Source organism: Tachyglossus aculeatus, chromosome 11 (assembly GCF_015852505.1).
Source record: "Tachyglossus aculeatus isolate mTacAcu1 chromosome 11, mTacAcu1.pri, whole genome shotgun sequence".
In the NCBI taxonomy this organism is placed as follows: Eukaryota; Metazoa; Chordata; class Mammalia; order Monotremata; family Tachyglossidae; genus Tachyglossus; species Tachyglossus aculeatus.
The window spans coordinates 35,054,881-35,082,028 of record NC_052076.1 but is presented as its reverse complement, the minus strand read 5'-3'; the positions used below and the strand labels follow the sequence as shown (position 1 = coordinate 35,082,028).

General features: G+C 46.6%; 1 protein-coding gene across 5 annotated transcripts in view; it reads right to left on the bottom strand.

Annotated features, from left to right (window-relative positions):
* Nucleotides 1–613: 613 nt before the first annotated feature.
* ARHGEF12 (Rho guanine nucleotide exchange factor 12) overlaps nucleotides 614–27,148 on the bottom strand; it is a 152,186-nt gene continuing 125,651 nt past the window's right edge. For all 5 annotated transcript variants that reach the window (XM_038753317.1, XM_038753320.1, XM_038753319.1 and 2 more), the window contains 14 exons: nucleotides 26,137–26,262; nucleotides 25,155–25,269; nucleotides 23,598–23,698; nucleotides 21,710–21,787; nucleotides 19,382–19,457; nucleotides 18,860–19,027; nucleotides 17,483–17,570; nucleotides 17,022–17,102; nucleotides 16,791–16,870; nucleotides 16,159–16,389; nucleotides 13,445–13,927; nucleotides 8,140–8,444; nucleotides 3,704–3,773; nucleotides 614–2,793 (listed from right to left, as the gene is read on the bottom strand). In XM_038753317.1, the coding sequence (XP_038609245.1) occupies nucleotides 2,783–2,793; nucleotides 3,704–3,773; nucleotides 8,140–8,444; nucleotides 13,445–13,927; nucleotides 16,159–16,389; nucleotides 16,791–16,870; nucleotides 17,022–17,102; nucleotides 17,483–17,570; nucleotides 18,860–19,027; nucleotides 19,382–19,457; nucleotides 21,710–21,787; nucleotides 23,598–23,698; nucleotides 25,155–25,269; nucleotides 26,137–26,262 (2,013 nt within the window). In that variant the 3' untranslated portion in view covers nucleotides 614–2,782. The remainder of the gene's footprint in view (nucleotides 2,794–3,703; nucleotides 3,774–8,139; nucleotides 8,445–13,444; nucleotides 13,928–16,158; nucleotides 16,390–16,790; nucleotides 16,871–17,021; nucleotides 17,103–17,482; nucleotides 17,571–18,859; nucleotides 19,028–19,381; nucleotides 19,458–21,709; nucleotides 21,788–23,597; nucleotides 23,699–25,154; nucleotides 25,270–26,136; nucleotides 26,263–27,148) is intronic.

The following is a 27,148-nucleotide window of genomic DNA, read 5'->3' as shown; positions in this document are numbered from 1 at the left end:
TTAACACTGTATTTCTATCCTAGGAGAAGAGAGATTCCCTGCTTGAAGTACACATGAACCGGTCCTCTTTCCGGGCTCCCCCGCATCTGGTGCACCAAGCCTACCTCCACCGAAGAGCAAGGGGACGCCAAGGAACATTAAAGGGGCCTCGAGCTCCTGGCAGTTTCTGTGTGAGCGAAAAACTGAACCTGCTTTCTTTCTCCTGTGCTGCTGTATCCTAAGCCCCAGAGGTCACCAGGGGGATGGAGAGTTTAAACGTTGTTAGAGCCAGGCTCTACACCAATCCACCAAAATGAGTGGCTGGTTCCTGGGGCTCAGAGCCAGATAGATGGGAAATCTAAGCCACTGCTGGAAAGCACACCCAGATGCGCTGATTTGTGGGGGGGCAGAGAGCAGAGGAAGGAGCTTCTGGGGCAGCGATGGTGACTTCTGGTTATGGAACTCAGAGACCTTGGCAACTGTTCTCTGAGAAAAACACCACAGAAGCCCCTTCAACATGCAGACGCCGGTTTGATGGTTGAGTGCGGTTCACCCTCTTCTTCTGTGAGCCCCTTGGGGAGGGAGAACAGGATCTGATCCGCTGCTAGCCAAAAGGGCTGGCTGGGTGGCTGTGCGCTTGCCAGCACCAAGGGGAAGCCGCTTTTGTTTCCAGCTCACTCCCCTTGCCTGATTGGGAACCCTCCAGCCCAGCCAATCTTCCATTCACCTCAGTTCTGCCTCGAAAGCTCTCTATCCCCATCGCGGCCCAAACTGTATTTCATCTCCGATCTGGGATCAAGAACAGGCCCACAGAAGAGGTCCAAAAATCAATGCCTGCGGCTGAATCTTTTCAAAGCTCAGGTTCTAGACAAGGGTAGCCCGGAACTGTATTCTGCCAGATGGAGTGGTTAGGCCCTAGCCACACAATGTCTGATAGACAGCGGAGGGCTTTTTGTCATGTGCCATGCCAAAAGACCTGATCGTGTATGTCCGCAAGAGAACATGAAGTGAACATTAGAACCTGACCCTCCACGGAGATTGGTGGGGGAACCGCTAAAACACGTAAACGGGAGGTGAATTCCTTTAAACGCTACCAGTTCTGCGAGTTTGGCACAACGTTTGGCTCCCCTGACTGATGCAGATAAAAATGCTGTCGAAAAACTGTTGGAATGAAGGAGTTTGGAAGTGATGGTTTCTCGATTGAGCCAGGCTGCTGTCGGGTACTGCCAATTCCGGGATGTGTTCCGCGGACCAGCCTGGAGGGTCATGTCGTGTGTGTGTGTGTGTGTGTGTGTGTGTGTGTGTGTGTGTGTGTGTGTGTGTGTGTGTACATGTGTGTGCATGTGCGTGCGTGCGTTCTGGCAACCGTCTGTGATTTGCAAGGTCCATCTTGCTCCCAGGATGGAGTGGGCTAGAGCCGTGAAGTCACAGAAGTGCCATACGGAGCAGGTGTAGGCCATCCCCAGCATCCTCCAGGGCGTCTCTCTCCAGTCCGGCTTCGGGTCTGACGTGATCCGAGAGCACTTTGGCACGATCAGTGCAAATTCAGCGAGTCAAACCTCCAGGTACTAAAAACTTACTGGCCCTATAATCAGCAGTACCCCTGGCTAACTCCAACAGTAGCCATGGTTCAACTCAGTAGTGTTTCAGCTAGACACGCCCATACCCGAGTCCCTCCCTCCCACCCCCCCCAATCCCACCCCCCCCCTTCCACTTTTCTCTCTGAAATATTTTTTTGTTTGCTTTTTTTTCTGCTCAACCAGCAGGGGACAATTTTACACAAGTGCCCAAGCCCCACAGATCACTACAAAAATGAGACAATATCAAGACTATCTTACAGTCAAGAAAATAACATCTGGCTTCTCCTCTTCCTCTTAGATCCCACGACTTAGAGGAAGATGAGGTGGGGGGTGGGGGAGGGAGGGTGGGAAGGAGAGACTAAGTTCACCAATTTTCAAGTGCCTGGCTATTTAGTGCATTGAGAATTCTCGTTACACGGGAGATGACCTTAGCTGCAGAGGAAGAGACTTTCCCCTGCTGGGGAGAGGGCCGGGAAAGCCCCCTTGCTGCCCGATCACTGCAGTCCACAGTCCAGACCCTCTTCACGAGAGTCTTGGGGAGAGCTGGCCCTTTCAGAAACAGCCTGGGTGCCAACCAGCCGGGATTGCCAAATCCAGTCCGGTGAAACCACGTACCCTCTGCTCCTCTTCTTCTTCCTCCTCCTCCTCCTCCTCCTCCTCCTCCTCCTCCTCCTCCTCCATCCCTCCCCCCAGCCAACTCCAGCTCCCATTAGGTCTGAATTTTGACTTCGGGACCAGCTGACCTTGGATGCAGTAAATACTAAGGGCTAAAACTGTCACTACTCAATTAAAACCAACCAAAAATACAGCAAAAAAAAAAAAAAATTAAAATGTGCTTTCAAAATACGGAATGAAGTCAAATAAATACATCTGATTTTCTTTTTTTTTCTTTTTTTTAAAAGTCTAAATATATTTTTATGGCCTACCCCCAAAGCTCTGTACATTTGGTTTTCGTTTTTTTTTTTTGTTCAAATGAATTTCCAAGAGGGGAGGAGGAGGTTGTAAGAGTAGATGCTACTGGCTCCCGCCGGCTGGACAAGGCAGCGCTGCCCCTCCAGGGACCAGCTATCTCCCCGCCGAGCACGCTCGAGATCTCTGTTCCTCGTTCGGACCCCCGGCAGACACTCCCGTCACTCTCCCTTCCCAAATCCACCCGAGAGCCGGGGCGTGGTGACGCGAGGCCGATGACGCTCTTCCTTCAGGCCCCTCCGGGAGACGCGACTTTAGCTTCTATCTGTATCGAGGGAAGACAAGCGGGAACCAGTCTTAGCTGGGAGAGCTACTGGCAACCCAGAAATTGGCAAGGGGGCGGAGGGGAAAACGGAGTAACTCCTTCAGGAAGCAGCATGGCTCAGTGGAAAGAGCATGGGCTGGGGAGCCAGAGGTCGTGGGTTCTAATCCCAGCCCTGCCACTTGTCAGTTGTGTGACCTTGGGCAAGTCACTTAACTTCTCTGGGCCTCAGTTCCCTCATCTGGAAAATGGGGATAAGGACTGTGAGCTCCACGTGGGACAACCTGATTACCCTGTATCTACTCCAGTGCTTAGAACAGTGCTTGGCACATAGTAAGTGCTTAGCAAATACCAACATTATTACTATTATTATTACTGAGAGAGATACAGGAGGCTAGGAAAGAACAGAAGATAGGAGAGGGGGTGTTTGGAAATAACAATAATAATAATAATGATGGTATTTGTTAAGCACTTACCATGTGCCGGGCACTGTTCTAAGCGCTGGGGGGTAGATACAAGCAAACTGGGTTGGACACAGTCCCTGTCCCACATAGGGCTCACAGTCTTAACCCCCATTTTACAGATGAGGGAACTGAGGCCCAGAGAAGTTAAGGGACTTGCCCAAGGTCACACAGCACACAAACAGCAGAGACAAGATTAGAACTCATAACCTTCTGACTCCCAGGCTTGTGCTCTATCCAGTAGGCCACGCTACTTCTTATGAAGTGAATCCGTCATCGAGGGGAAAGCACAATCAGAAAACACCAGCTTCGGTGGGGCGGGGAGGGGGGACCTCTTCGTTTAAGATACAGTGAAAACGGCAACTGACCCGTCAAGGTTTTCTGCTTTTAGCTTAACTTTCCTCCCCGCTCTGGGCCAGGCATGCCCATGGGTGTCTGGACGTTTCACCTACCTGAGTGCTCTTCTGTGGGGGCTGATCCAGCCAGCCTTTGGCAAAGAGTGGTGTAACTTTCCTCCACCTCCTGCAAGACAAAACCCGCATGTGCTTTGACTCAAGTCTAACAAAGCTCTTTGGGGGCGGGAAGTACGCTTTTCAAGCAGCTGTTTACAGGAGAGACCATCACAGCCCTTCACTTAGACATTCCACTTTTCTGCCTTTGAACATCAGCTACCTCTTGGGTATGAACTTTCCAAGGAAAAAAGGGGGGTAAAAAAATAGTTCTTTCTAGTCCTTCAGTTATCAGCAAATGAAGAGAAACAAAACAAATAAGAGGAGGAAAAAAAAAAGAACTCCTGGTTCCCGCAAGTGAAGATTTCTAGAGCCACCACTCCAGATATCTTGTTTGATCTAAGTTGCTATATCCGGGAATCGTTTGCCTCTGAGTGAATTTTGGCCAGCTTATCGGTTCCAGAGTGACACTATATAATTTGACACAGCAGGCAGGAAAAAGCACCTGGATAATTCCAAAAGAAACTGAAGAGGGAATTTAGGGGGGCTGGACTTTGGCCAGATGCTAGAATTAACGTTCCTGCTCCTTCAACAAAGAGTTCCCAAACCTCTGGGGCTGCTATTTATTCAAGTACAATGAGCACAATAGGTCTCGGGCTCTCTGGTAGCTGTGTCTATAAGAGATGGGAGGTGAACTCTGAGATGGGATGAGTTTCTTCGAGAACACTGTACTTGTCTCTTTCAGATCCACGGTTGGACTTGTGATTCTCTGAAGCATCATCAACCCTGTTTCAACTGCCTACCAACCACGGAGAGGAAACACCGAGGGAGGGGCCCAGGAAAAATGTGGGGGCTCACAGAAGCACTGAGGTCTGACCTAACCCCAGCCCTAGTAGACCCCCGGTTTGCAGAAGCAACTGGTGGTTCTGGGATGAACCCATGGATCCCGGAGAAGCAGCGTGGCTCAGTGGAAAGAGCCCGGGCTTGGGAGTCAGAGGTCATAGGTTCAAATCCCGGCTCCACCAATTGCCAGCTGTGTGACTTTGGGCAAGTCACTTAACTTCTCTGGGCCTCAGTTACCTCATCTGTAAAATGGGGATTAAGACTGTGAGCCCCCCGTGGGACAACCTGATCACTGTGTAACCTCCCCAGCACTTAGAGCAGTGCTTTGCACATAGTAAGCACTTAATAAATGCCATTATTATTATCACAGGTTTACTTTAAGTGGAACCTACAGGTTCCACTAGGATGACTGGACCGAGATTTCCAGGCCTATCTGGGGCCGCCTCAGGTTTGCTCTTGTGCTCCTTGAACTAGGCTGGCATCAACTAGGTACTTCAGGTGCCTTCAGACAGGAGTAATGCAATCTTGCTTCTTGACTGGTCCTCTGAGACTTAACCAGCAGTCAATTCTCTAAAACAGGGTTTGGTGTTGTGGGGGAGGGTTCAAAATATATGTCATATGGGGGGAATTTACCATTGTTTCTAAAATGATGTTAAGGCCCTTCAAAAATTTCACATTTATATTACCTTTCAATTTCATGATTCACATTTTTCTTCAATTATTACTCATTCATTCAATCATATTAATTGAGCGCTTACTGTGTGCAGAGCACTGTACTAAGCACTTGGGAAAGTACAATACAGCAATAGAGACAATCCCTGCCCACAATGAGCTCATAGTCTAGAAGGGGTTTCCAGAACTTGCAAGTGGCACAAATGGCTAAGTGAACCCTCATCACTGCTACCTGTTGGCCTACTTGAGACTGTAAGACCATTACTTCCCCTCTAGACTGGAAGCTCGTTCTAGGCAGGGCCTGTTTCTATCAACTCTGTTGCACTGTACCCTCCCACGCACTTAGTTCAGTGTTCTGCATTGAATAAGCACTCAATAAATACCACTGACTGATTAACTGAAAGTGTTCCAGGGATCTCAGTGGTTTCAATTGAGTTCAGTCAATCCAAACCTGAACAGCCTTCTCTCGGTTCTAACCTGCAGCCCCGATGATAATGATGATGACTGTGGTATTTGCTGTGCGCTTACTATGTGCCAGGCCCTGTACAAAGCACTGGGGTGGTTACAAACAAATCAGGTTGAACACAGTCCTTGTCCCACATGGGGCTCATTGTCATAATCCCTATTTTACAGACCAGGTAACTGAGGCACAGTGAAGTGACTTGCCCAAGGTCATCCAGCAGATAAGTGGCGGAGCTGGGATTAGAACCCAGGTCCTTCTGATTCCCAGGCCCATGCTCTATTCACCAGGTCAAACTGCTTCTCTATCACTGTTGGATACCCTAGTCTTGGAATGGACCTAAGGATATGCTATCTATATTAAAGAGAGAAAGTGGGGACAAGCACTCAGGAGATATGTTCAAACTCATCACAGATGCCTGTTATCTAAGGAAACTCCAGAGAGCAGAGAGAAGGGAAATTACCCTTGACATTTAAAAGTGGCCAAAGATCCCAAGTATCACATTCCCAAATACACGTCAACTACACACAACAGGGAAGACGCTGGTAATTCATTACCCAATTGCATTAAGTTGATATGATGTATTGTAAACTGCCAAGTTGTTTTTGACAGTGAAGGAGAATGTTAAGATACCATAATTTTTTTTAAAATGAAATTGTGGGGGTTTTAACCCAGATATTAGTCACTTTTAAAAATGTACGAAACATGAAAAAAACTGGGTTAAAAATCGATAAAACCCCGTAAAGTCCATACTCCCCTTCAGAGTCTGTTCCAGCTTTTCAGAGCTTAGATTAATAACTAGACAACCACCACCTCCTCACTACAACTTTTTGTGGGAATCTTCTCCTGGAGATCAATAAGGAAAGATCAGCCCTTCTAGACTGTAAGCCTGTTGGGGGCAGGGAATGTGTCCACCAACTGTTATAATCTACTCTTCCAGGTATTTAGAACAGTGCTCTGCACACAGTAAGCCCTCAAAAAAAAAAAACCCACTGGTTGATTGAAAAGGCTAAAGAGTGAAAAAACCTGCAACCCCTCCCACCCAAACTTATATAATAATAATAATGGCATTTATTAAGCACTTACTATGTGCAAAGCACTGTTCTAAGTGCTGGGGAGGATACAAGGTGATCAGGTTGTCCCATGGGGGGCTGTCTTAATCCCCATTTTACAGATGAGGTAACTGAGGCCCAGAGAAGTTAAGTGACTTGCCCAAAGTCACACAGCTGGCAATTGGCAGAGCCTGGATTTGAACCCATGACCTCTGACTCCAAAGCCCGGGCTCTTTCCACTGAGGCACGCTGCTTCTCTATCATTTCTATATCATTTCTAAAGCTTCAGCTTTTCCTGTCCCTGTGATTTAGGCCCAGACAAATGATGCTTATCTCAGCTTTTTGTTCAAGCCCGTTCATGGAGAGCAGCCAGGGAAAATACATGATGCCAGAACCCGAATGAGTTGGTTTCCATCAGCGTTACACTCTTCCTCTTTTGTCAGATGTCTCTTTTTGGAAGCAAGGTCTAGGGATGCTGATACAGGCAAAAAGAAACTGCCTGCATCTGCCCAGGGCCAAACTTGGAAAAGGGAAATTTTTTCCCTCGGAGAATTCCTCTTCTACCCTGAATCCTCACCAGACAGCCAGGCTGACCCCAAGCTACTGGAGGCTGGCACTGACTCCTCATCTTTTCCCTGATTAGTCCTGACCCTCCAAGCCCACTCGGGGAATGCTAGCCATAAACTAAGCTATGCAGTCCCTAGACGGTAAGCACGTTGTGGGAAGGGAACAGGTCTATCAACTCTGTTGTACTATACTCTCCCAAGTACTTAATACAGTGCTCTGCACCCAGTTAGCACTCAATAAATACCACTGATTGATAAGCATGTCTACGAGACTGGCAAAGGAAATGCTCAGCCTTTGCCTCCCTCACTGGGCTGCCAGGCTAGAGGGACCTATATCTGTAATTTATTCATTTCTATTAATGCCTGTCTCCCCCTCTAGCTCATCATGGGCAGGTAACGTATCTGCAATATTGTTCATCCAGTCGTATTTATTGAGTGCTTACTGTGCGCTATACAGTATTCTCCCAAGTGCTAAGTGCGGTGCCCTTACTGACTGACTACCAAGCCTTTCCTCAAAGTCCAGAGCGATGGGTGGACGAAGGGGGGCACCGGGGACCCAGACCACCTGGTCCCTGAGCAATGGTTACCAACTGGGCCAACTCACAAGCCAAACTGGGGTGGCACCCAGGAGGATGCCCGCTCACCGCAGCTCATTACGCTCCACAAGACCTCCTCCTACCGCTTTTAGGCCTTTGCAGGCTGAACTGCAACTAACTACTCTCCTCGCCCAAATCCCTATTTTGGCTGGCTCACCAGGCAACCACCGCCTGAGCCATTGGGACTATCGGGCCTCGGTGGATGGACCTGGCTTGAGGTTCGGTCTGGGCAGCCGGAGCTGTTGGGTACCTTTAAGTGTTCGAGGTCGGCCTCTATCTTCTGAATGTACTGCAAGATCTGGCTGCGGGAATCTCCAGAGGGAGGGCGGCTCTGGGCCCCGAAGCCCGGCTCTCCCGGGGCTCCCAAGCGCGGATGTAGCCATTCTGGGGTGAAGGGGGAGCTGCCTCCATCAGGCCGGCAGAAACGCTCCTGCTCGTCAGCACAGTCCAGAGAGCTGGGGCCCGCAGTGCGCGGGAGGCCTACGGAGGACGCTATCTCTTCATCCGTGGAGCTCTCTTGCACTGTCTCGTATCCGTCAAGGATCAAAAAGTTTCCTAAGGATGACACAGAAGTACAGATCTATAGCTTATGCATCACAAATTAGGTATTTAAAGTAGGCTCTACCTCCCCTTCTAGAATGAAGGCCCGTTGTGGGTGGGGAATGTGTCTACTTGTCTGCTGAGTGACCTTGGGCAATGTCACTTCACTTCTCTGTGCCTCAGTTACCTCATCTGTGAAATGGGGATTGAGACTGTGAGACCCACATGGGACAGGGATTGGGTCCAACTCCATTTGCTTGTACCCACCCCAGTGCTTAGTACGGTGCCTGGCACACAGTAATATTTAACAATAATAATTATGGTATTTGTTCATTCATTCATTCAATTGTATTTATTGAGTGCTTACTGTGTGCAGAGCACTGTAATAAGCACTTGGGAAGTACAAGTTGGCAACATATAGAGACGGTCCCTACCCAACAGTGGGCTCACAGTCTAGAAGACTGTTAAGTGCTTACTATTTGCTGTTTTGTACTCTCCCAAGTGCTTAACATAGCATGTGAGCCCCACGTGGGACAACTTGATTACCTTGTATCTACCCCAATGCTTAGAACAGTGATTTGCACATAGTAAGCGCTTAATAAATGCTATTATTATTATTATTATTATTATAGCATTCGGTACTAAGGAAGCGCTCAGAAAATACCACTGATACATTGAATGAGGAGAAGGCTTTACACATGTTAAACAGAAAAGCAGCACGGCGTAGTGGACAGAGCACGGGTCCAGGAGTCAGAGGTCGTGGGTTTTAATAACAGCTCAACCCCTTGTCAGCTGTGTGACTTTGGGCAAGTCATTTAATTTCTCTGTGCCTCAGTCACCTCATCTGTAAAATGGGGATTAAGACTGTAAGCCCCATGTGGGACAACCTGATTATCCTGTTTCTACCCCAGTGCTTAGAACAGTGCTTGGCACATAGTAAGCGCTTAAGAAATACTATCATTACCCTACTGCCTGCCCTTTGCTTGCATGTGGAAAATAAGAGCACTGAAATCAGGCTAACCATGCTCCCCTCAGTCGACTATGCACTTGGCACTAACCACTCCTAGGAACTTGCATTTAAATACTTTGCAATTCACCCCAGCTCTACAGACCTTACATAAATATTACCAATCGTATTTATTGAGCGCTTATTTGTGTGCTCTATTTCCCCTATCCCTAATCTATTCTTACATCTGTCTCAATTGTATTTATTGAGCGATTACTGTGTGCTCTATTTCCCTATCCCTAATCTATTTTAATGCCTGTCTCTCCCTAGATTATAAATGCCTTGGGAGCAGACACCGCGTCTACCAACTCTGTTGTATAATACTTTCCCAGGTGCTTAGTACAGGGCTCTGTGCACAGTAAGCACTCAAAAAATACCACTGATTGACTGAACAACAAGCCAATAAATCAAAAGACCAAAGACCCCCGTGCTAAGAGGTAAATGATTTCAAGACAAAATACAAACAGGGTCTGTCTCCCTAAAATCTCCCTCATCTTACCAACCCAACAACCATCCCCAATTAATCAATAAATGGTATCTATTGAACGCTTACCCCATGCAGAGCACTGCACTAAGCACTTGGGAGAGTATAATATTTCAGAGTTGGTATTCCAGCACTTCAATCATATTTACTGAGTGCTTTCTAAGTGCAGAGTATTGTACTAAGCACTTGGGAGAGCACAATACTAACAGAATTAGCAAACATGTTATCTGCCCCCAACGAGTTTACACTCTAGAGGGCGAGACAGACATTAATATGAATAAAGCACTTATTTATTTACTTCTACTAATCCTGAGTACTTGTGTGTACATTCATATTCTCAACTCTCCAGTCAGTTACTGGTAAATGTATTTATGTCTATCTTCCTCCAAATGTAAGCTCCTTGTGGGCAGGGAATGGGTCTACCAACTCTACTGTATTGTACTCTCCCAGGTGCTTAGTTCAGTGCTAGTAAGCACTCAAATACCATTCATTGATTGTGGGTGAGGAATGTTTTTCCACTTCTGCTGTACTTTTGCAAATGCTTAGTACAGTGCACTGCACCCTCTGGGTGTTACTGTTGTTTCTAATGGTACTTGTTAAGTACTTACTGTGTGCCAACCACTGTACTAAGCACTGGGGTAGACAGATACTCAATAATATCCTCAATATGGGTGATTAATTATAATGGCACTTATTGAGCACTTACTGTGAACAGAACACTGTACTAAGCTTCTGGGAGAGTACAATATAAGAGTTGGTAGACACACAAGGAGCTAATATTCTAGAAGGGGGAGACAGGCATTTAAATAAATTACAGGTATTCGGCACATAGTAAGCGCTTAAATACCATTATTATTATTATAAGTGCTCTAGGGCTGAAGGCAGAGTGAATACCAAGTGCTTAAAGGGTATAGATCCCAATCCATAAATGATGCAGAAGGTGGAGGGGCAGAGGGAGGAGAGAGGGGGAGGAGGGAGAGAGAGAGAGAAAGAGAGAGAGAGATATGAGGGCTTAGTTGGGCAAGGCCTCTAGGATATGTGATTTTAGTACAGCTTTGAAAATGGGGAGAGTGGTGGTCTGTCAGATATACAGGGAGAGAACTCCAGGTCAGAGGGAAGACATGGGCAAGGGGTTGCAGGTGAGATAGACGAGAATGAGGTACAGTGAATTGGCTGGTGTTAGAGGAGTGAAGCTTGTGGGCTGGGTTGTAACAGGAAATCAGCAAGGTAAGGTGCAGGGGGGAAGAGTTGATTGACTGCTTTAAAGCTGTTGGAAAGCAGTTTCTGTTAGATGCAGAGGTGGATGGGCAACCCCTTTCAATTAGAAATTTTTAAAACCCTACATAGTTTCAGTTGTCCAAAGAGACACTGCTCTCTATTCTGCTTTCTGCTTACACGCTATTCTGCATGTAAACAAAATGTACATTGTGACCCTATTCCGTTTTATGGAAATTTTATTCATGCCTCTAGAGGGTCCTTGGTGGCAGAGTCTTATGTGCTTGAAATGGGGAAGGTCTTGTTTCTGGAAAGTCCTTATTCTAAATAAAAGATTAAGGCATTGATTATGAGTGAAGGGTGAGAACAGATGAGTAAAATGAGCTGCATTGCATCAAGCGTTTCTGATTTCAGAGCTGGGATTGAGAACAGTGGTATTATCAAGAGTCCAGCTGGGTGGCTTCTTTCTACATTTGCCAGTGTCATTACTGCGTGCATTTTTAGAATTATTCTGGATATTTGAGATTATTAGAGCTCTTACAAAAGGTTTCATGCTGCCTCACTAAGCACCCCTGGCCTTATGCTTGTTTAAAAGTGTGAACAGAAACAAGTGCAATGCAGAAGGGTGCCCACTCCAGGGCAATGCGAGGGGCCAACTCCCCCCAAATTCAGTTAATCTCAGGCTCACTCAACCCAGCTCTAAGATGAGACCTGAGAATTTCCAGGCAATATGGTGGTTTTCTGGCCTGTTCTTTGAACCCTACCCGCTCTCTGTCTTCTTTCCCTTTTCCAATCCCTGCCCTCAAAATGGAAAGTGAGACCCTAGGATTGATAGGCTAGGCCAGTCGAAGACTGAACTCCTTGTCTTCCCTCCCAAACCTTGTCCTCTCCCTGACTTTCCCATCTCTGTTGACGGCACTACCATCCTTCCCGTCTCACAAGCCGGCAACCTTGGCGTCATCCTCGACTCCGCTCTCTCATTCACCCCTCACATCCAAGCCGTCACCAAAACCTGCCGGTCTCAGCTCCGCAACATTGCCAAGATCCGCCCTTTCCTCTCCATCCAAACTGCTACCCTGCTCATTCAAGCTCTCATCCTATCCCGTCTGGACTACTGCACCAGCCTTCTCTCTGATCTCCCATCCTCGTGTCTCTCTCCACTTCAATCCATACTTCATACTGCTGCCCGGATTATCTTTGTCCAAAAACGCTCTGGGCATATTACTCATCATCATCATCAATCATATTTATTGAGCGCTTACTATGTGCAGAGCACTGTACTAAGCGCTTGGAAAGTACAAATTGGCAACATACTCCCCTCCTCAAAAACCTCCAATGGCTACCAATCAATCTGCGCATCAGGCAGAAACTCCTCACCCTGGGCTTCAAGGCTGTCCATCACCTTGCCCCCTCCTACCTCACCTCCCTTCTCTCCTTCTACTGCCCAGCCCGCACCCTCCGATCCTCCGCCGCTGATCTCCTCACCGTACCTCGTTCTCGCCTGTCCCGCCATCGTCCCCCGGCCCACGTCATCCCCCGGGCCTGGAATGCCCTCCCTCTGCCCATCTGCCAAGCTAGCTCTCTTCCTCCCTTCAAGGCCCTGCTGAGAGCTCACCTCCTCCAGGAGGCCTTCCCAGACTAAGGCCCTTCCTTCCTCTCCCCCTCATCCCCCTCTCCATCCCCCCCATTTTACCTCCTTCCCTTCCCCACAGCACCTGTATATATGTACATATGGTTGTACATATTTATTACTCTGTTTATTTATTTATTTTACTTGTACATATCTATCCTATATCTATCCTATTTATTTTATTTTGTTAGTATGTTTGGTTTTGTTCTCTGTCTCCCCCTTTTAGACTGTGAGCCCACTGTTGGGTAGGGACTGTCTCTATATGCTGCCAATTTGTACTTCCCAAGCGCTTAGTACAGTGCTCTGCACATAGTAAGCACTCAATAAATACGATTGATGATGATGATGATAGGCTACCATTTGCCAGTGGCCAAAGTTTTGTGACGCTATGGGGCTGAGTCTAAAACCTGGATAAACTGGCAGGGAATCCCCTCCCCATGATGCAAATCCTTTCAGGGAGTTCCTGCCCAACTTTCTCTGAGTTTCCTGTTCTGAGAAGAATAACGCATTTCCATCTAAGCTCCTTTCCATTTAGGTAGCCCTACCTGGCATCGGTTGGTATATTAGAAGAAAAAAGAAATGTTTTCCCAAGCTCAACTCCAGGGCCACCACTTGGGGGCTATTTGTTGGAGCCCCAAGAGACAACAGGCCCCCAATCCCATCTGCCAGGGTGATCTTGCCTGAGATCCGTAACTGCACCTCCTCCTCTTCTTTCCTTTCACTTCCATCCCCTTCTGACGGATTATCATCACTGTGGGCCTCGCGGGCGTCGAAAAAGTGCTCTCCGCTGTCGTCAGGGCCCACTTCCAGATCTGGGGTGGGCACCTCGGGGGTCGGGATCACGTGGTCCATTGCCAAACTGTTCCTTGCCCCGCTCTCCTGGGATGCCAGCTCCAGAGGGTCCCGGGGAGCCGGGGATACAACGGAAGTCCTTGGACTATAACAAGCCGTAGCTCGGCCAGTCCCCGTTCTGCAGGGCAGCCGGGCCTCTCCGGGCTGGGCGGCCTGGTGGTTGGCAGAGGGGCCTGGTCCGCCGTGGATCCCGCTGCCTGCCCGGGCCCCCTGAGAGGCTGTCCTACACCTGGGGACATGCTGCCAGTCTTCCCAAGTCCCTTTATCGGTCACACCCAGCTGCCGCACCAATAGCTGCTTCAGCAAATCCACTGAAAGGAAAGGAAGAAGTGTCACCAACTACAGTATTTGAAAGTGAGGATTCCGGGGCTTGATCAGCTAGGTAAATCAGTGAGCTCTTAATAAAAAATAAAAAGACCGCAACATTTCAGGTTAAACAGCAGCCAAATGCATGGGTCACCATCACTTTCTCATCAGTGATATTTGGGGGGTTGGGGGAGGGAGGGTGGAAGCGGTAGGAGTAGCAGGGAAAGAGTTTAGTTCGTACAATAAAGAGTCCTCACTTGGGTAGTATTCTTATCTCCATTAATGACTATTGCAGCACTTAGAGGATGAAACATAGGCTTCTGCCCTGAGTGACTGTGGGCAAATACCTGATGTTTTACCCACTAATTACCCTGCCACGAATTTCCCGCAAATATTACAAAAAAAGTTTGTCTGAAAACCCAACCGCCCCATGACCTACTGAGCTCCCCAGAGTTTGGTGCCATGCAGAGAATTCTTTCTCAAATTCTGCTAGAGGTGCTTGCCACAGCAGTGGAAACACTTAGGAGGTGCACAACTCGCACTCAAAGTAGTTTTATTTTTCCTCTATTACATGGAAGAGGATAGGGAAGGAGAAGGGGACAGGGACGGGGAGAAGAGGAAGAGCATGGCCTCAGTTACCTCATCTGTAAAACGGGGATTAAGACTGTGAGCCCCATAAGGGACAGGGACTGTGTCCAACCTGACAACCTTGTATCTACCTGAGTGTTTAGAAAAATGCCTGGAACAAAGAGCTAAAAAAAGAGAACAAGAAAGGGGACGAGGAAGAGGACGAGGACAAGGAAGAGGAAGGGAGGAAGAAAAGAAAGAAGATTATCACTGGTTTCACAGTAAATGCCTAACAAATACTGCAATAATGCTTATATTTCTACTCATAGAAGTATAAGCAATATTATGCATTGTGGTATTTGTTAGGTGTTTACTTTGTGCCAGGCACTGTATTAAGTACTGGAATTGATACAATATAAGCAGATCAGACATTCTCCTACTAGACATTAGGCTCACAATCTAAAAGGGTGTGGAGGGAACAGGTATTTAATCCCCGATTACATAAATCAATGTGTTATTTATTGAATGGCTTCTGTGTCCACAGTGCCGTACTAACTGCTTGGGAGAAGATGATATGATAGAGTTGATAGATGGAATCCCTGCTCACAAGGGGAGACAGAATATTACAATCAATTGCGGATATGAGAAATGACAGAGTATAAAGATATATACATAAGTCCTGCGGGGCTGGGAGTTGGGTGAATATCACACTGCTTAAGGGGGTATAGACCCAAGTGCATAAGTGATGCAAAAGGAAGGGTGAATAGGAGAAATTAGGGCTTAGTCTGGGAAGGCCTCAGGAGATATGGATTTTAGTAAAGCTTTGGAAATTGGGAGAATGGTGGCCTGTTGGATATCAAGGGAAAGGGAGTTCCAAGCCAGAGGGAGGACAAAGGCGTAGGGGTTAGTGGTGAGGCAGTGGAGGTTGAGGTACAGTGAGTAGGGTGGTGTAAGAAGAGCAAAGTGTCCAGGCTGGATTGTCATAGGTCAGCGAGGTAAGGAAGAATGGCGAGAGTTGATTGAGTGCCTTAAAGATAGGAGTTGCTGTTTGATGCAGAGGTGGGTGGGCAGCCATTGGAAGTTTTTGAGGAGTGGGGAGAACATGGACTGAACTTTTTTTTTTCATAAGAAAAATGACCTGGGAAGCAGATGAAGTATGGTCTCGAGAGGGAAGAGCTCACAGAAGCACAGTTACATTAGAGGTAACTGAGGCATTAAGTGTCTTGCCTAAATCACACATCAGGCAAGCGGTGGATCTGGATTAGAACCCAAGCCTGTTCTCTTTCCACTAGCTCATGGTGATTCTCTTTTTTGATTTAAGGGACTGATATCCACCCAAACCAATGCTATCTTACAGGCTCACCATGAGGGAGGTAGTTGGTTTCCCAGCATCCAGTTCTCTTACTTTTATGTTAAAGAAAAAGAAAAAAAATCAAAGGGCATAGGGAAAATCAAAGTATATGTAGTGTAATTTTCTCCTCAATAAAATGAATGGCAATGGTATCAGAGATTGGGAGAAATCGGTTTAGGTCAAAAAAGGGAAAGATGATAAATACTGCCTCCTATGCTGACCAAGGAAGTTCAACTTTCTCTCTCGGCATTTTATTGCAGGTCTGTGGACTTGGATAACTTGAGTCAACATCCACTGGAGTAGACCAGTGTGACTTACAGTTCCTCAGGGCATCCAATGCCCACTGTTCTTCTGAAACAGGAAAATGTGGGTCCAGGACTGGGCTTTGATAGTCCATCCCAGTTTCTTTCAGGGCTTCTTCTGCATGTTCCTCTTTTTCAAACTCTCTCTTGGCCCCAAGAAGAACATCGACTTCAGGCTTCCCGGCTGTAACAGGTGAGTGGGACTGAGCCTTTGATATTAAGGTTGACTCCAAACCCAAGTCTTTCTCTGTTGAAAAGGAGAGAGAGGTGTAATGGATTTAGCGGGTGAAATCCTATCCCGTCACCCCACCACGTGCCACCCCGATTTCAAGATCACTTCCCAAATGTGGGCAGAGTGAGAGATTCAGTGTGTGAGAAGAGTGAAAGCCTCACTGGGGTTAAACAGGAACACTGAAGCGGAGAGAAAGAGCCGCATGACAGAATCCAACTCCTAACCTGAAGAACTCAGAAACTAGCTCTACCTAAACTACCAGTTACATCTTGTTAAGTTGGCCATGGCCAAGATCTCTAGTCAGAGTTTCTCTGAGAAACTCAAAGGGAAGAAAAAAATACTCCCCAAACCCTTCCCAAATCACTTGTAACTGACTGGATATTGACAACTCCCCTTGAGAGCCTGCAGAGGTTTACCTGGACTTTGCAGATTGCTGGCAGTGATACCCTGGGGCCCCTCCTTCAATTTGGAGGGTTCCTCTTCATCCCGCTCCCCTCTGTATGAGAACAAACGCAATCCCTCGATTTCATCAGATTTCTTAACATCATCATCCACTTAATTCATGTAGCCACACCACCCTGCCAACACCAGATCAAACCAGAGGCCCCCACCCCAACCCCAACACCCACAAACCAAGCCAAACTCACTCGCAAGGTGGAGACTGGGGTAGCGGAACCGTAGATTGTTCCTTCACTGCAAGAGCCATCCGAGCAATCAGGTCCTGCCAACTGAAGGGGGTTCACATAACCAAAGTGTATGCAGTATTGGATGTAGTATCATTAAACAACCCCCCATTAACATCCCCGCCTCCCCCCACCAAAATTATCCATGCCAATTTGGGCAGATGCCAAAGCAACTCAAAGAACAATCCACCCGGCATTTTAAGAGGTTACTTCCAGAAGTGTGCATTTGGGGGAGGGGAGGAGAATGGGGAAGGTGATGGAGAAGAGTTTTCTTCTAGAAAGATGTGAGGGGGAAAGGGCTGGGTTCTCCCATAGCTTTTTAACTGCTCTGAAAGTCCTATCAGCAAAACCAATCACGTTGTGAAATACTTAGTTTAAAAGACAATGGGAAATATTTGGGAGTGATGTCTGAGCCTGTCACTTACACTGTCTTTTCAGAAACTGTCTGTGCCACCAGCTCATAAATCTGGGCGCGATTTTCCGACATGGAGATGACGAATAAAGCTTTGTTATCTGGAAGACACAGGACAAAAGTCGCCATCATTAGTGTCTCTGCAATTTAGTGGAGCTGAAAGAATGTCAACATAGTTACATTTCCTAGTCAAACCCCATTAGCATTTCGCATTTATTTGAAATTGTCTTTCTTCCAAGGAGTTCATACGCTAAGTCACAAATTTTTCTGGCTACCCCTCACAAGACAAGCTATATAAAAAAGGAGCTTCATTCTCCAGAATAAATGAAATGTAAGTTTCCAACTTCATTCCTGATTAAGAGGCAAGAGTGAAACAAACTTCAATTCATTATAGTCCACCTCCTACCTGCTGCTACTACTACTAATAGCATTTATTATGGGCTAAGTACTGGGGCAGATATAAAATTTTGAGATTGGAGATGGTCCCTATACCACAAGAGACTCATGATTACCTTATCTTCATTTTATAGATGAAGAAACTGGGGCTTATCAAGAATCCATTTGTTCACTCAATCGTATTTATTAAGCGATTACTGTGTGCAGAGCATGGCACTAAGTGCTTTCACTGTAATGTCCATCTCTCCCTCTACACTGTAAGCTCCTTGGGGGCAGTCATAGTGTCTAGCTACTCATTTTTTATTAATTTTATTGCATTTGTTAAGCACTTACTCTCTGTCCAAGTACTGTTCTACATGATGTGGTAAGTACAAGTTAATTAGATTGGTCACGGTGCTTCCATACCGAAGAAGCGCTCAATAAATATCCTTGGTGGGCTGACTGAGGCCCAGAAGAATGAAGTGACTTGCCCAGAGTGGCCCAGAAGGCTAGTGGCCAGTGACTAGAATTCAGATCCTCAGACACCCAGCCCCATGCCCTTTCCACTAGGCCAGTGGCAGAGGTGGAACCAGAACCCAGATCTCCTGATTCCCAGGTCTATGCTTTTTCTACTGGGCCACCACTACTCTGTCCGTACACAGTCCCTTTCATCAGAAACCTTAAATTGCTTCAGGGACATGACGTCCTGCCTATCCCTATCAGGTTGGACTCTTTCCTCGGCTTATAAATGGGGACCAATATCGAGCAATCAGTCAATCACCTGGTAACCGAAGACACAGAGTCCCGGGCCTTATACTGATTAGCCAACACTCAGTTTTGTCCTGTGAACTGATCCTGAACTGGGAGTTCATTCATTCACTCATTCAATCGTATATATTGAGCGCTTACTGTTTGCAAAGCACTGAACTAAGTGCTTGGGAGAGTACAATATAACAAGAAACAGACAAATTTCCTGCCCACAACGAGCGTTGTTAGGCCTCAGAAATGAACTCACCGGTTGCCACTTGCCGAACCAATACCGTATTCAATTTGATGACGGGGCTGAATATGTGCTTGCTGTCTGCTGAAGATGCCAGAATTTTACTGTGACACCTCAGCACGAGCCGGTCATCTTGTTTTTGTAACAGCACTAGAATGTCCTCCAGCAGCAGTGTATACAGATCTAGAAAAGACAGGGAAAGCATTCAAAAGACAAGCATGTTGGGACCCAGTTAACATAGAAAGGCGTCGCCTGATGTATTACTCAATAAGCTGGGCTGTTCTAAGGAATGCTTGGCAGGAGCTCATCAGAACATCAACAATGGGCAAAGGATGGGATATGAGCAGGCCAAGATACACTGCAGTGTCCCTGCCTATTAATGATCATGACCAACTCCAGATCAGACAAAAACCCATCGTAAACATCCGCTCTGGGAGAAACAAACCAGTCACTCGAGTTACTCGCTGACACTGAGAACGGGAAATGGCAACTCTTTCCTTCCTCCAGATGTAAACCCCCCAAAAGTATTAAATTTACCGATAGTCTTATCCCGATTCACCTTCCACACCAGCGGTCCTTCGTGAATCATCTTTCTCTTGGTTAAATCCAGATTCTGCAAAGAGGAAGAGAGCACAACAAAAGGTTTTCCAAAAGTTCAAGATGATGATTTCTGCAGAGGCCCCATCTCATTAAAGTCTGAGTAACTGGAACAGGGGCTTCAGAAGTATCACTGTAATAAATACACTCCTTATTCAAATTCCCAACCTCTGTAGGAAATAAGAACTGCAGGACTCTCAAGGATGAAGTTCAGGTGACTGTCCGTTCTTTAAGGGCCTAGCTGAAATCACATAGGAAGGAATGGCCAGCTTTCAGGAAAAAACAACTGAGATGTGGTGTGGCCTACTGGGAAAAGCACGGGCCTGGAGTCAGAGGCCCGGGATTCTAATCCCAGCTGCCATGCACCTGCTGTGTGACCTTGGGAAAGACACTTAACTTCTCTGTGCCTCAGTTCCCTCAACTGTAAAATGGGCACTCAATACCTGTCCTCCCTCCTACTCAGACTGAGCCACAAGTGAGACCTAATTATCTTGTATGTACTCCAGCTCTTAGTACAGTGCTAGGCGCTTAGTAAGCGCTTAAAAATACCACTATTATTAGTAGTACTACTAATAGTACTATAGCTATTACTACTACTACTAATAAAAATAATAATTCAGAAGTCCTGCCTCCAAGCTCCTGTTCTAACCACAAGATAATCACTTTGCCTGAGCTGTTCACCACTAGCCAGTTACTAATAAATAATAATAATAATGGCATTTATTAAGCGTTTACTATGTGCAAAGCACTGTTCTAAGCGCTGGGGAGGTTACAAGGTGATCAGGTTGTCCCACATGGGGCTCACAGTCTTAATCCCCATTTTACAGATGAGGTAACTGCGGCACAGAGAAGTTAAGTGATTTGCCCAAAGTCACACAGTTGACAAGTGGCAGAGCCAGGATTTGAACCCATCACCTCTGACTCCAAAGCCCATGCTCTTTCCACTGAGCCACGCTGCTTCCCCAAGGCTTTCAATTCCCCAAGGTGGCTCAAGTCCCACTGTCCACAGTAGTGCAGAGCGGGATGGAGGTGGGGAAGGGTAAGCAAAAGCCTATCTTCTGATCACTTAGAAAACAGAGAAGGGTGTGAACAGGGAGGGTCCGACCTGGAGTGGTGAGGGGCCGGAAGACTATTTCCTCTCCGGGGGCTGGGGACGTTCTGATGAATTGTCTTTGCAGAACTGTTGCTGTTTTATATTGAATTTCCCTTGTTCCTCTTTCTTTGCATATCTGCTTTCCTCCCTCCCCCCTCGGCTACCCTGGGAGCCAGGGCCTCAATCAACATTCTTGAAACTTCTCCCAGGGCCTACCAACCAGCGGTTTTTATTGAGTGCTTACTGAGTGCTGAGCACAGTACTCGAAGCTCAGTAAAGTATACTGCATAGTAACACAGGGAAAAGCAAGGGAGTCTCCTTCCTAGCCTGGGTTCTAGGACGTGTAAATCAGGAGGATGGAGTACCTTGACTGAACAAGGCAGGCTAGGGACCGCTGCCTATAGTGAACACGAGAGCCCAATACCTTACCAAAGTAAGAAAATCCTGTTTCTCGTCTGCAGCTTACCTGGGCGGCTGCACTGCTTGTAGCCCCAAGAAATCACACTCTCAAGAGGTCATAGGTTAAGCATATTAACGTGTTTCTCCGAAGGATGGTATAACATATAATGAAGTCTATTTCAAATAACCACCCATGAGACTTGCCTAAATTGGCTGTCTAGTAGGGGCAAGACTTGAATGAAATTGTTCAGAAAACCTTAGGGACACTGGAGCCACTTAATACAAAAGCTGCGTACCAGAGGTGGTAATTAGCTTGGGTTTTCCTGTCATTCTTGTAATTATGGGCATTTTTTGTATTTGTTTTGGAAAAGCTTCCAAGGAAAGGCAGTGAAGTCATTTGGCTCAGTCCAACGATTTGGGAAGTTTGCTGGGAGGAACAGCTCTTCTATGCAAAGTGCAATGAATTAGAAAATAATTCAAGTACAATTAACCTTTCTGAGTCTCCTGCCGGTTCCTGTCACCCTGCCACGCAAAGGAATTTAAAAAGAAAATCCCTGCAAAGCACTACCCTAAGTGAACTTCATGAAAATTGGAAAGTCTTTCCAATAGGGGCAAGAGATTTAAAAGAAACATGGTGGGGGCGGGGGGCGGGGGAGGGAGAGAGAGAGAGAACGAGAACAGAATGCCACCTTTGGGTGGTAGTTCCCAAGGCTCTGGTCCTTAGTTGGTTATTAACAAGAGCACCAGAGTCCTAACACTGTTAGACCAACTCTCACCCTCAGCTCTTCGACATTTGGGTATTCCGTCAGCTTCAGGTTGGATGTATCGAGGCGGCGCTGATAATCTTCCAGGCGCTGGAAATGAGACAAAATGTCATCACGGTTCTTGCTTTAGTGAAGTTAGAGAGGTTCGAGAAATGCAAAGTTTTTCATTCCACCAGGGCTCACTGGAACCCTGCTGCCTCAAGTTCCTTTCCTCCAGTTCTCTCCCTGACCCTCTCCAATCTGGCTTCTGTCCTCTTCACTCCACAGAAATCACCCTCTCAAAGGTCACCAATGATTTCCTTCTTGCCAGATCCAACGGCCTCTGCTCCACCCTAATCCTCCTCGACCTCTCGGCTGCCTTCGACATTAACACCCTCCTCTCCTGAAAACATCATCTAGCCTTGGCTTCACTGACACTGTCCTTTTTTGGTTCTCCTCCTATTTTTCTAGCCTCTCATTCTCTTTCACAGGCTCCTCTTCTGCTCCCATTCCCTAACTGTGGGGATCCCTTAAGGTTCAGTCCTGGATCCCCTTCTATTTTCCAACTACACCCACTCCCTTGGAGAACTCATTTGCTCCCATGGCTTCAACTACCACCTCTATGCAGATGATAGCCAAATCTACAACTCCGGCCCTGTTCTCTCTCCCTCTCTGCAGTTTCACATTTCCTCTTGCCTTCAAGACATCTCAACTTAGATGTTCTCCCATCACCTCAAATTTAATATGTCTAAAACATATTCTTATCTTCCCTCCCAAACCCTGTACTCCCCCTGACTTTTCCATCACTGTAGATGGCACCACCATCCTTCCTGTCCCACAAGCCCATAATCTTGGCATTATCCTTTTCATTCAATAATATTTATTAAGTGTTTACTGTGTGCGAAGCACTGTACTAAGTGCTTGAGCACCGTACTGAGCACTTGCCTCCTTGCCTCCTCTCTCTCAACACACATATTCAATTGGTCACTAAAGTCCGTCTGTTCAACCCTTCAGAACATCACTAAAATCCATCCTTTCCTCTTCATCCAAACTGCTACCATGTTAATCCAATCACTCATCTTATCCCACCTCGATTATTGTATCAGCCTCCTTGCTGGCCTCCCTGACTCCTTTCTCTCCCGACTCCAGTCCATACCTCACTCTGCTGCTCAGATCACTTTTCTACAAAAATGTCCATGCCATGTTTCCCCACCTCTCAAGAAACTCCAGTAATTGCCCATCCACCTCTGCATCAAAGAGAAACTCCTCACCACTGGCTTTAAATCAATTAATCACCTTGCCTTCTCCTACTTCACCTCACTACTTTCTTAGTACAACCCAACCCACACATTTCACTTGTTTAATGCCAACCTTCTCACAGTACCTTCATCTTGTCTTTCTCGCTGCCGACCTCTCACCCACATCCTGCCTCTGGCCTGAATGCCCTTCCCTCCTCATATCCAGCAGACAATTATTCTCCCCTTCTTCAAAGCTTTACTGAAGGTACATATCCTCCTTACTGAAGGCATATCTCCTAAGCCCTCCTTTCCTCTTCTCCCACTCTCTTCTGTGTCACCCTGACTCGCTCCCTTTATTCATCTCCCCTCCCAGCCCCACAGCACTTCTGTTCATATCTGTAATTTATTCATTTAATGTCTGTCTCCCCCTATAGACTGTAAGCTCGTTGTGGGCAGAGACTATGTCTGTTTATTTTGGTATTGTACTCTTCCAAGCGCTTAGTTCAGTGCTCTGCACACAGTAAGCGCTCAATAAATATGACTGACTGGCTCACCCCAAAAGTAGATAATGAAGCCCCCCATTCCTCTCCAACCCCAGGGTCCATAAAAGCCTGACGGATTCTAGCTGCCCGCTGCCTCCCGTCTTTTCCTCTGCCATCATGCAGGATGCTTTCCCCCTTTACCTGCTTGTTCTCGGACTCTTTGACTGCCTGGTTCACGTAGTTAAGGATCTGGCGACAGTGATCTGCTGCCCTTTTCACCTTTTCCTTTTCCTCTGGACATTCTGAATGAGACAAAGTGACCGAGAGAAAGGAGGAATCGGAGGACAAGGTGTAAACCAAAGTTTAATTCTAATTTAACAGTTCAAATATGCAACCAGGCCCTATGCCACTTGTGTGTTAGTTTCAAACTCACTTATGTTTACAATTTCAAATAAAAAGAACCTAACTGAGGTCCACCTACATGGACGTAAAGGACAAGATGGGTTTTATTACGATAGCGCAATGTGGGTTCTTTTTAAATCCCCTAAAAATTGTGAGGAAAACCCCTCATTCATGGAGTTCAGTTTACTCTGCGGTAGAATTTCTAAGGACATGCAAGCGTGCCCCCAAACCAATCCAGAACAATGTGCTGCTTTTTTTTTTTTCTGGAATCACATTTTAAGAATGGGAGAGAGGAAATTACGCAGGATAAGTGGTTTCTAAAGTGTACATCATTAAAAATTGTCTAATGAAAGTATGTAGTTACCTACAATTGTTGATAATTTAAAAGGCCCACAAATCAGAAGTTTCAAAGTTAGAAGTCCCCAAGCCACTATAATCCAATCACATTATATAAATATACTAAGCCATGAAATGTAATAATAATAATAATTGTGGTATTTGTCAAGGGCTTACTACTATGTGTCAAGCACTGTTCTAAGCACAGAGTATATAACAATATAACGAGTAGGACAGAATTGCACGTACTAAAGAAAGAAGCAGCGGGGCCTAGTGGGAAGAACGTGGTCCTGAGAGTCAGAGGACCTAGGTTCTAATCCTGGCTCTGCTACTTGCCAGCTGTGTGCCCATGGGCAAGTCACCTACCTTCTCTGAGCCTCAGTTTCCTCATCTACAAAATGGGGATCCCAAACTCCTTTCCCTCCCACTTAGACTGTGAACCCCAAGTGGGACAGAGACTGAGACCAACCTGATTATCTTGCATCTACCCCAGCACCTAGAACAGTGCTTGGCACATAGTAAGCACTTAACAAATCCCACAGTTATTCTTCTCTTTAGGGAGAACTATAATTTTGAATTTCCTTTTGGAGCATTCAGATTTGGAAGCATCCAGCAGTTTGTTTGTACTGAACTACTGGCATGAGAGAGACAGCAGCTGGATCAAAGAAAAGGTCTGGAGCTATTTAGAACAGTGCTTGGCACAGAGTAAGCGCTTAAATACAATTACTAGTATTTCTAAGCAAGGAACCCGGCTGTTTTGCCCCAGAGGATGGTAGCCTTGAAATGGAACAGGGACAGAGTTCAAACTCCCCCTCCAACCCAGGGCACTGTGGGAGGATTCAAACGGAAACTGGCATTTGCTGAAACAGTACAAACAAAAGCTCTGGTGACAAGGAATATGAGACTCAATTGAATCTTGATCGATGCGCTTACTCATACCCCTTGAAGGTCTGGCAAGGGGACTGGGTGTGAAATGACCTAGAGGGGGTGGTCTTTTCCATTTCAGCAGGAAGGCTGTACCTGTGTACTTAGCAATATTATCCAGCAGAAGGGGGTACTTAGTGAGCCTCTGCATCTGAGTGGGAATGATATCCTTTAGCTGCAGTCGACGACACAGTGGATTACTCTCGGCATCCTAAAATTAAATAGCATAATAACGGTGTTTGTCATTTTTATTAAGACTATAATTACCTGAACATGTATCGTCGATTCATCATATAAATGTCTATTACCCCCCATTCCCGGTAATTAAATACAAGACGAAAAATGCCAAGATTTACCACCGACACAGCAGAGCCCCACTTCTTCTTCAATCACAGGGTTGGGTGGTGGGGGGAGGCTCGTCGGGAAAAAAAAAAAGACAAAAAAACACAGCGACTTTCCTTCCCTCATTACTTCCTAGAGAACTGACATCCGTAAGCAAATCTCAGTCCTTGCCTTCCAGGGACAGAGTCGTCTTCGACTTCACCCGCTGAGAAAATCTGCTCCATCTTTCAAAATTCAAGTGGCTTTCTTGGATCAGTATTCCCTATCAGCTAAGCAGGGTAACGACATATTTTCAGGTTCCAAACAGCAGCCATTATCAGTAGAGCTTACTATTGCATCTACTTCTCTCTCTCTGTCTCTCTCACTGCACATTCTCCCTCGGGTCAGGTACTAGTCATTTGCTATACTTGACCCCGGTGCTGCTTTAGCCCACAGGCTGTCTTTCCCTGGTGTTGTGTATGTGTGCCTGTGTGGGAGGGGGGTTGGGGAATCTCCACAGCAAAGCAGCATTTCTGTGGACTCTGTCTAGGTCTGCACATTCAACATTTTAATGAAGCATTTTCCGTCATTCCAGTGCGTTCATTCCACCCTCCAGAAATGATTTCAATTCGGTTGCAGGGAATTGCCCTACCAGAATCCTCAGAATTGTTTGTCTTACAAAAAGACAACCTCTGGTCAATTCTCCCTTTGAACAGTCAAGGGCTGGCGAGAGCTCTGCTGACTCAATGCAACCCACCTGCACGAAGGTCTGGAAGCGTGAGTCCTTCTTCTGACGAGATTTGATCATTTCCAGAGCAAAAGGCTGGTTGCTGCAAAAAGTGGCAGCTGCTTGTTTCAACTTCTCCTCCCCTGCTCCACTGAACTGTGCCAAGAATTCAAGAAAAACAATAGCTAACGGGATAATGAGGCAACATGTCACAAGGCAAGATAAAAGACAACAACATTCCCTTTCACTAGAGGGTTCTCAAGTGACCAAGTGGCCACTTGTCCCCATGAGACACAACTTGCATTCTCCGTGTTGTTTTTAACTGAGACCAGTTTTAAAACTCTTTCTTTCCATCAGAGACCCAGAACTTCTTTACAGGCTTTCTAGTTCTCAACTTCCTGACCTGGACAGCGTGTAAGTTGGGGTGGAGTGGCAGAGTGGCGAGGACAGGAAGGGGAGAGAAAGCAGACTGGGTGGGTGCCTCTCATCAGAGGTCTATACCTCAATTGACTGCCCAGATCATTTTTCTAAAAGAACATTCTGCACACATCTCCTGTCTCCTCCCAAACATACGATGGCCACTCATTCCTCTCTGCATCAAGGAGAAACTCCTGACCACTGGCTTTAAGACTATCAATCTGCTCTGTTTTTCCTACTTATCTGCTCTCTCCAGCCACCGCATCCCAGCTCTCATACTTACTTCCTTCTCAAATCAACCAACTCGCTGGGCCTTGTTTTCATCTCCCCTATGGTCGCCCTCTTGCTCCTGCCCTTCTCCCGCCTCGAATTCCCACCCGCTTCACACCCGAACAGACCACAGCTCTCCCCATCTTCAAAGCCCTTTTGAAACCGTATCTCCTCCAGGAAGCCTTCCCTGATTTCTTTCCGAACTCCTCACTTTATGTTTCTCCAATGCTACCTAAGCACAAATACCCACAACCCCCTTCAGCAATTAAGTACATATCCTATACACTATATTGCTTCACTCTTGAGTGTCTCCCATCCCCCCCCAGCGCCTTGTGGCCACAGATGGTGAGTCCCT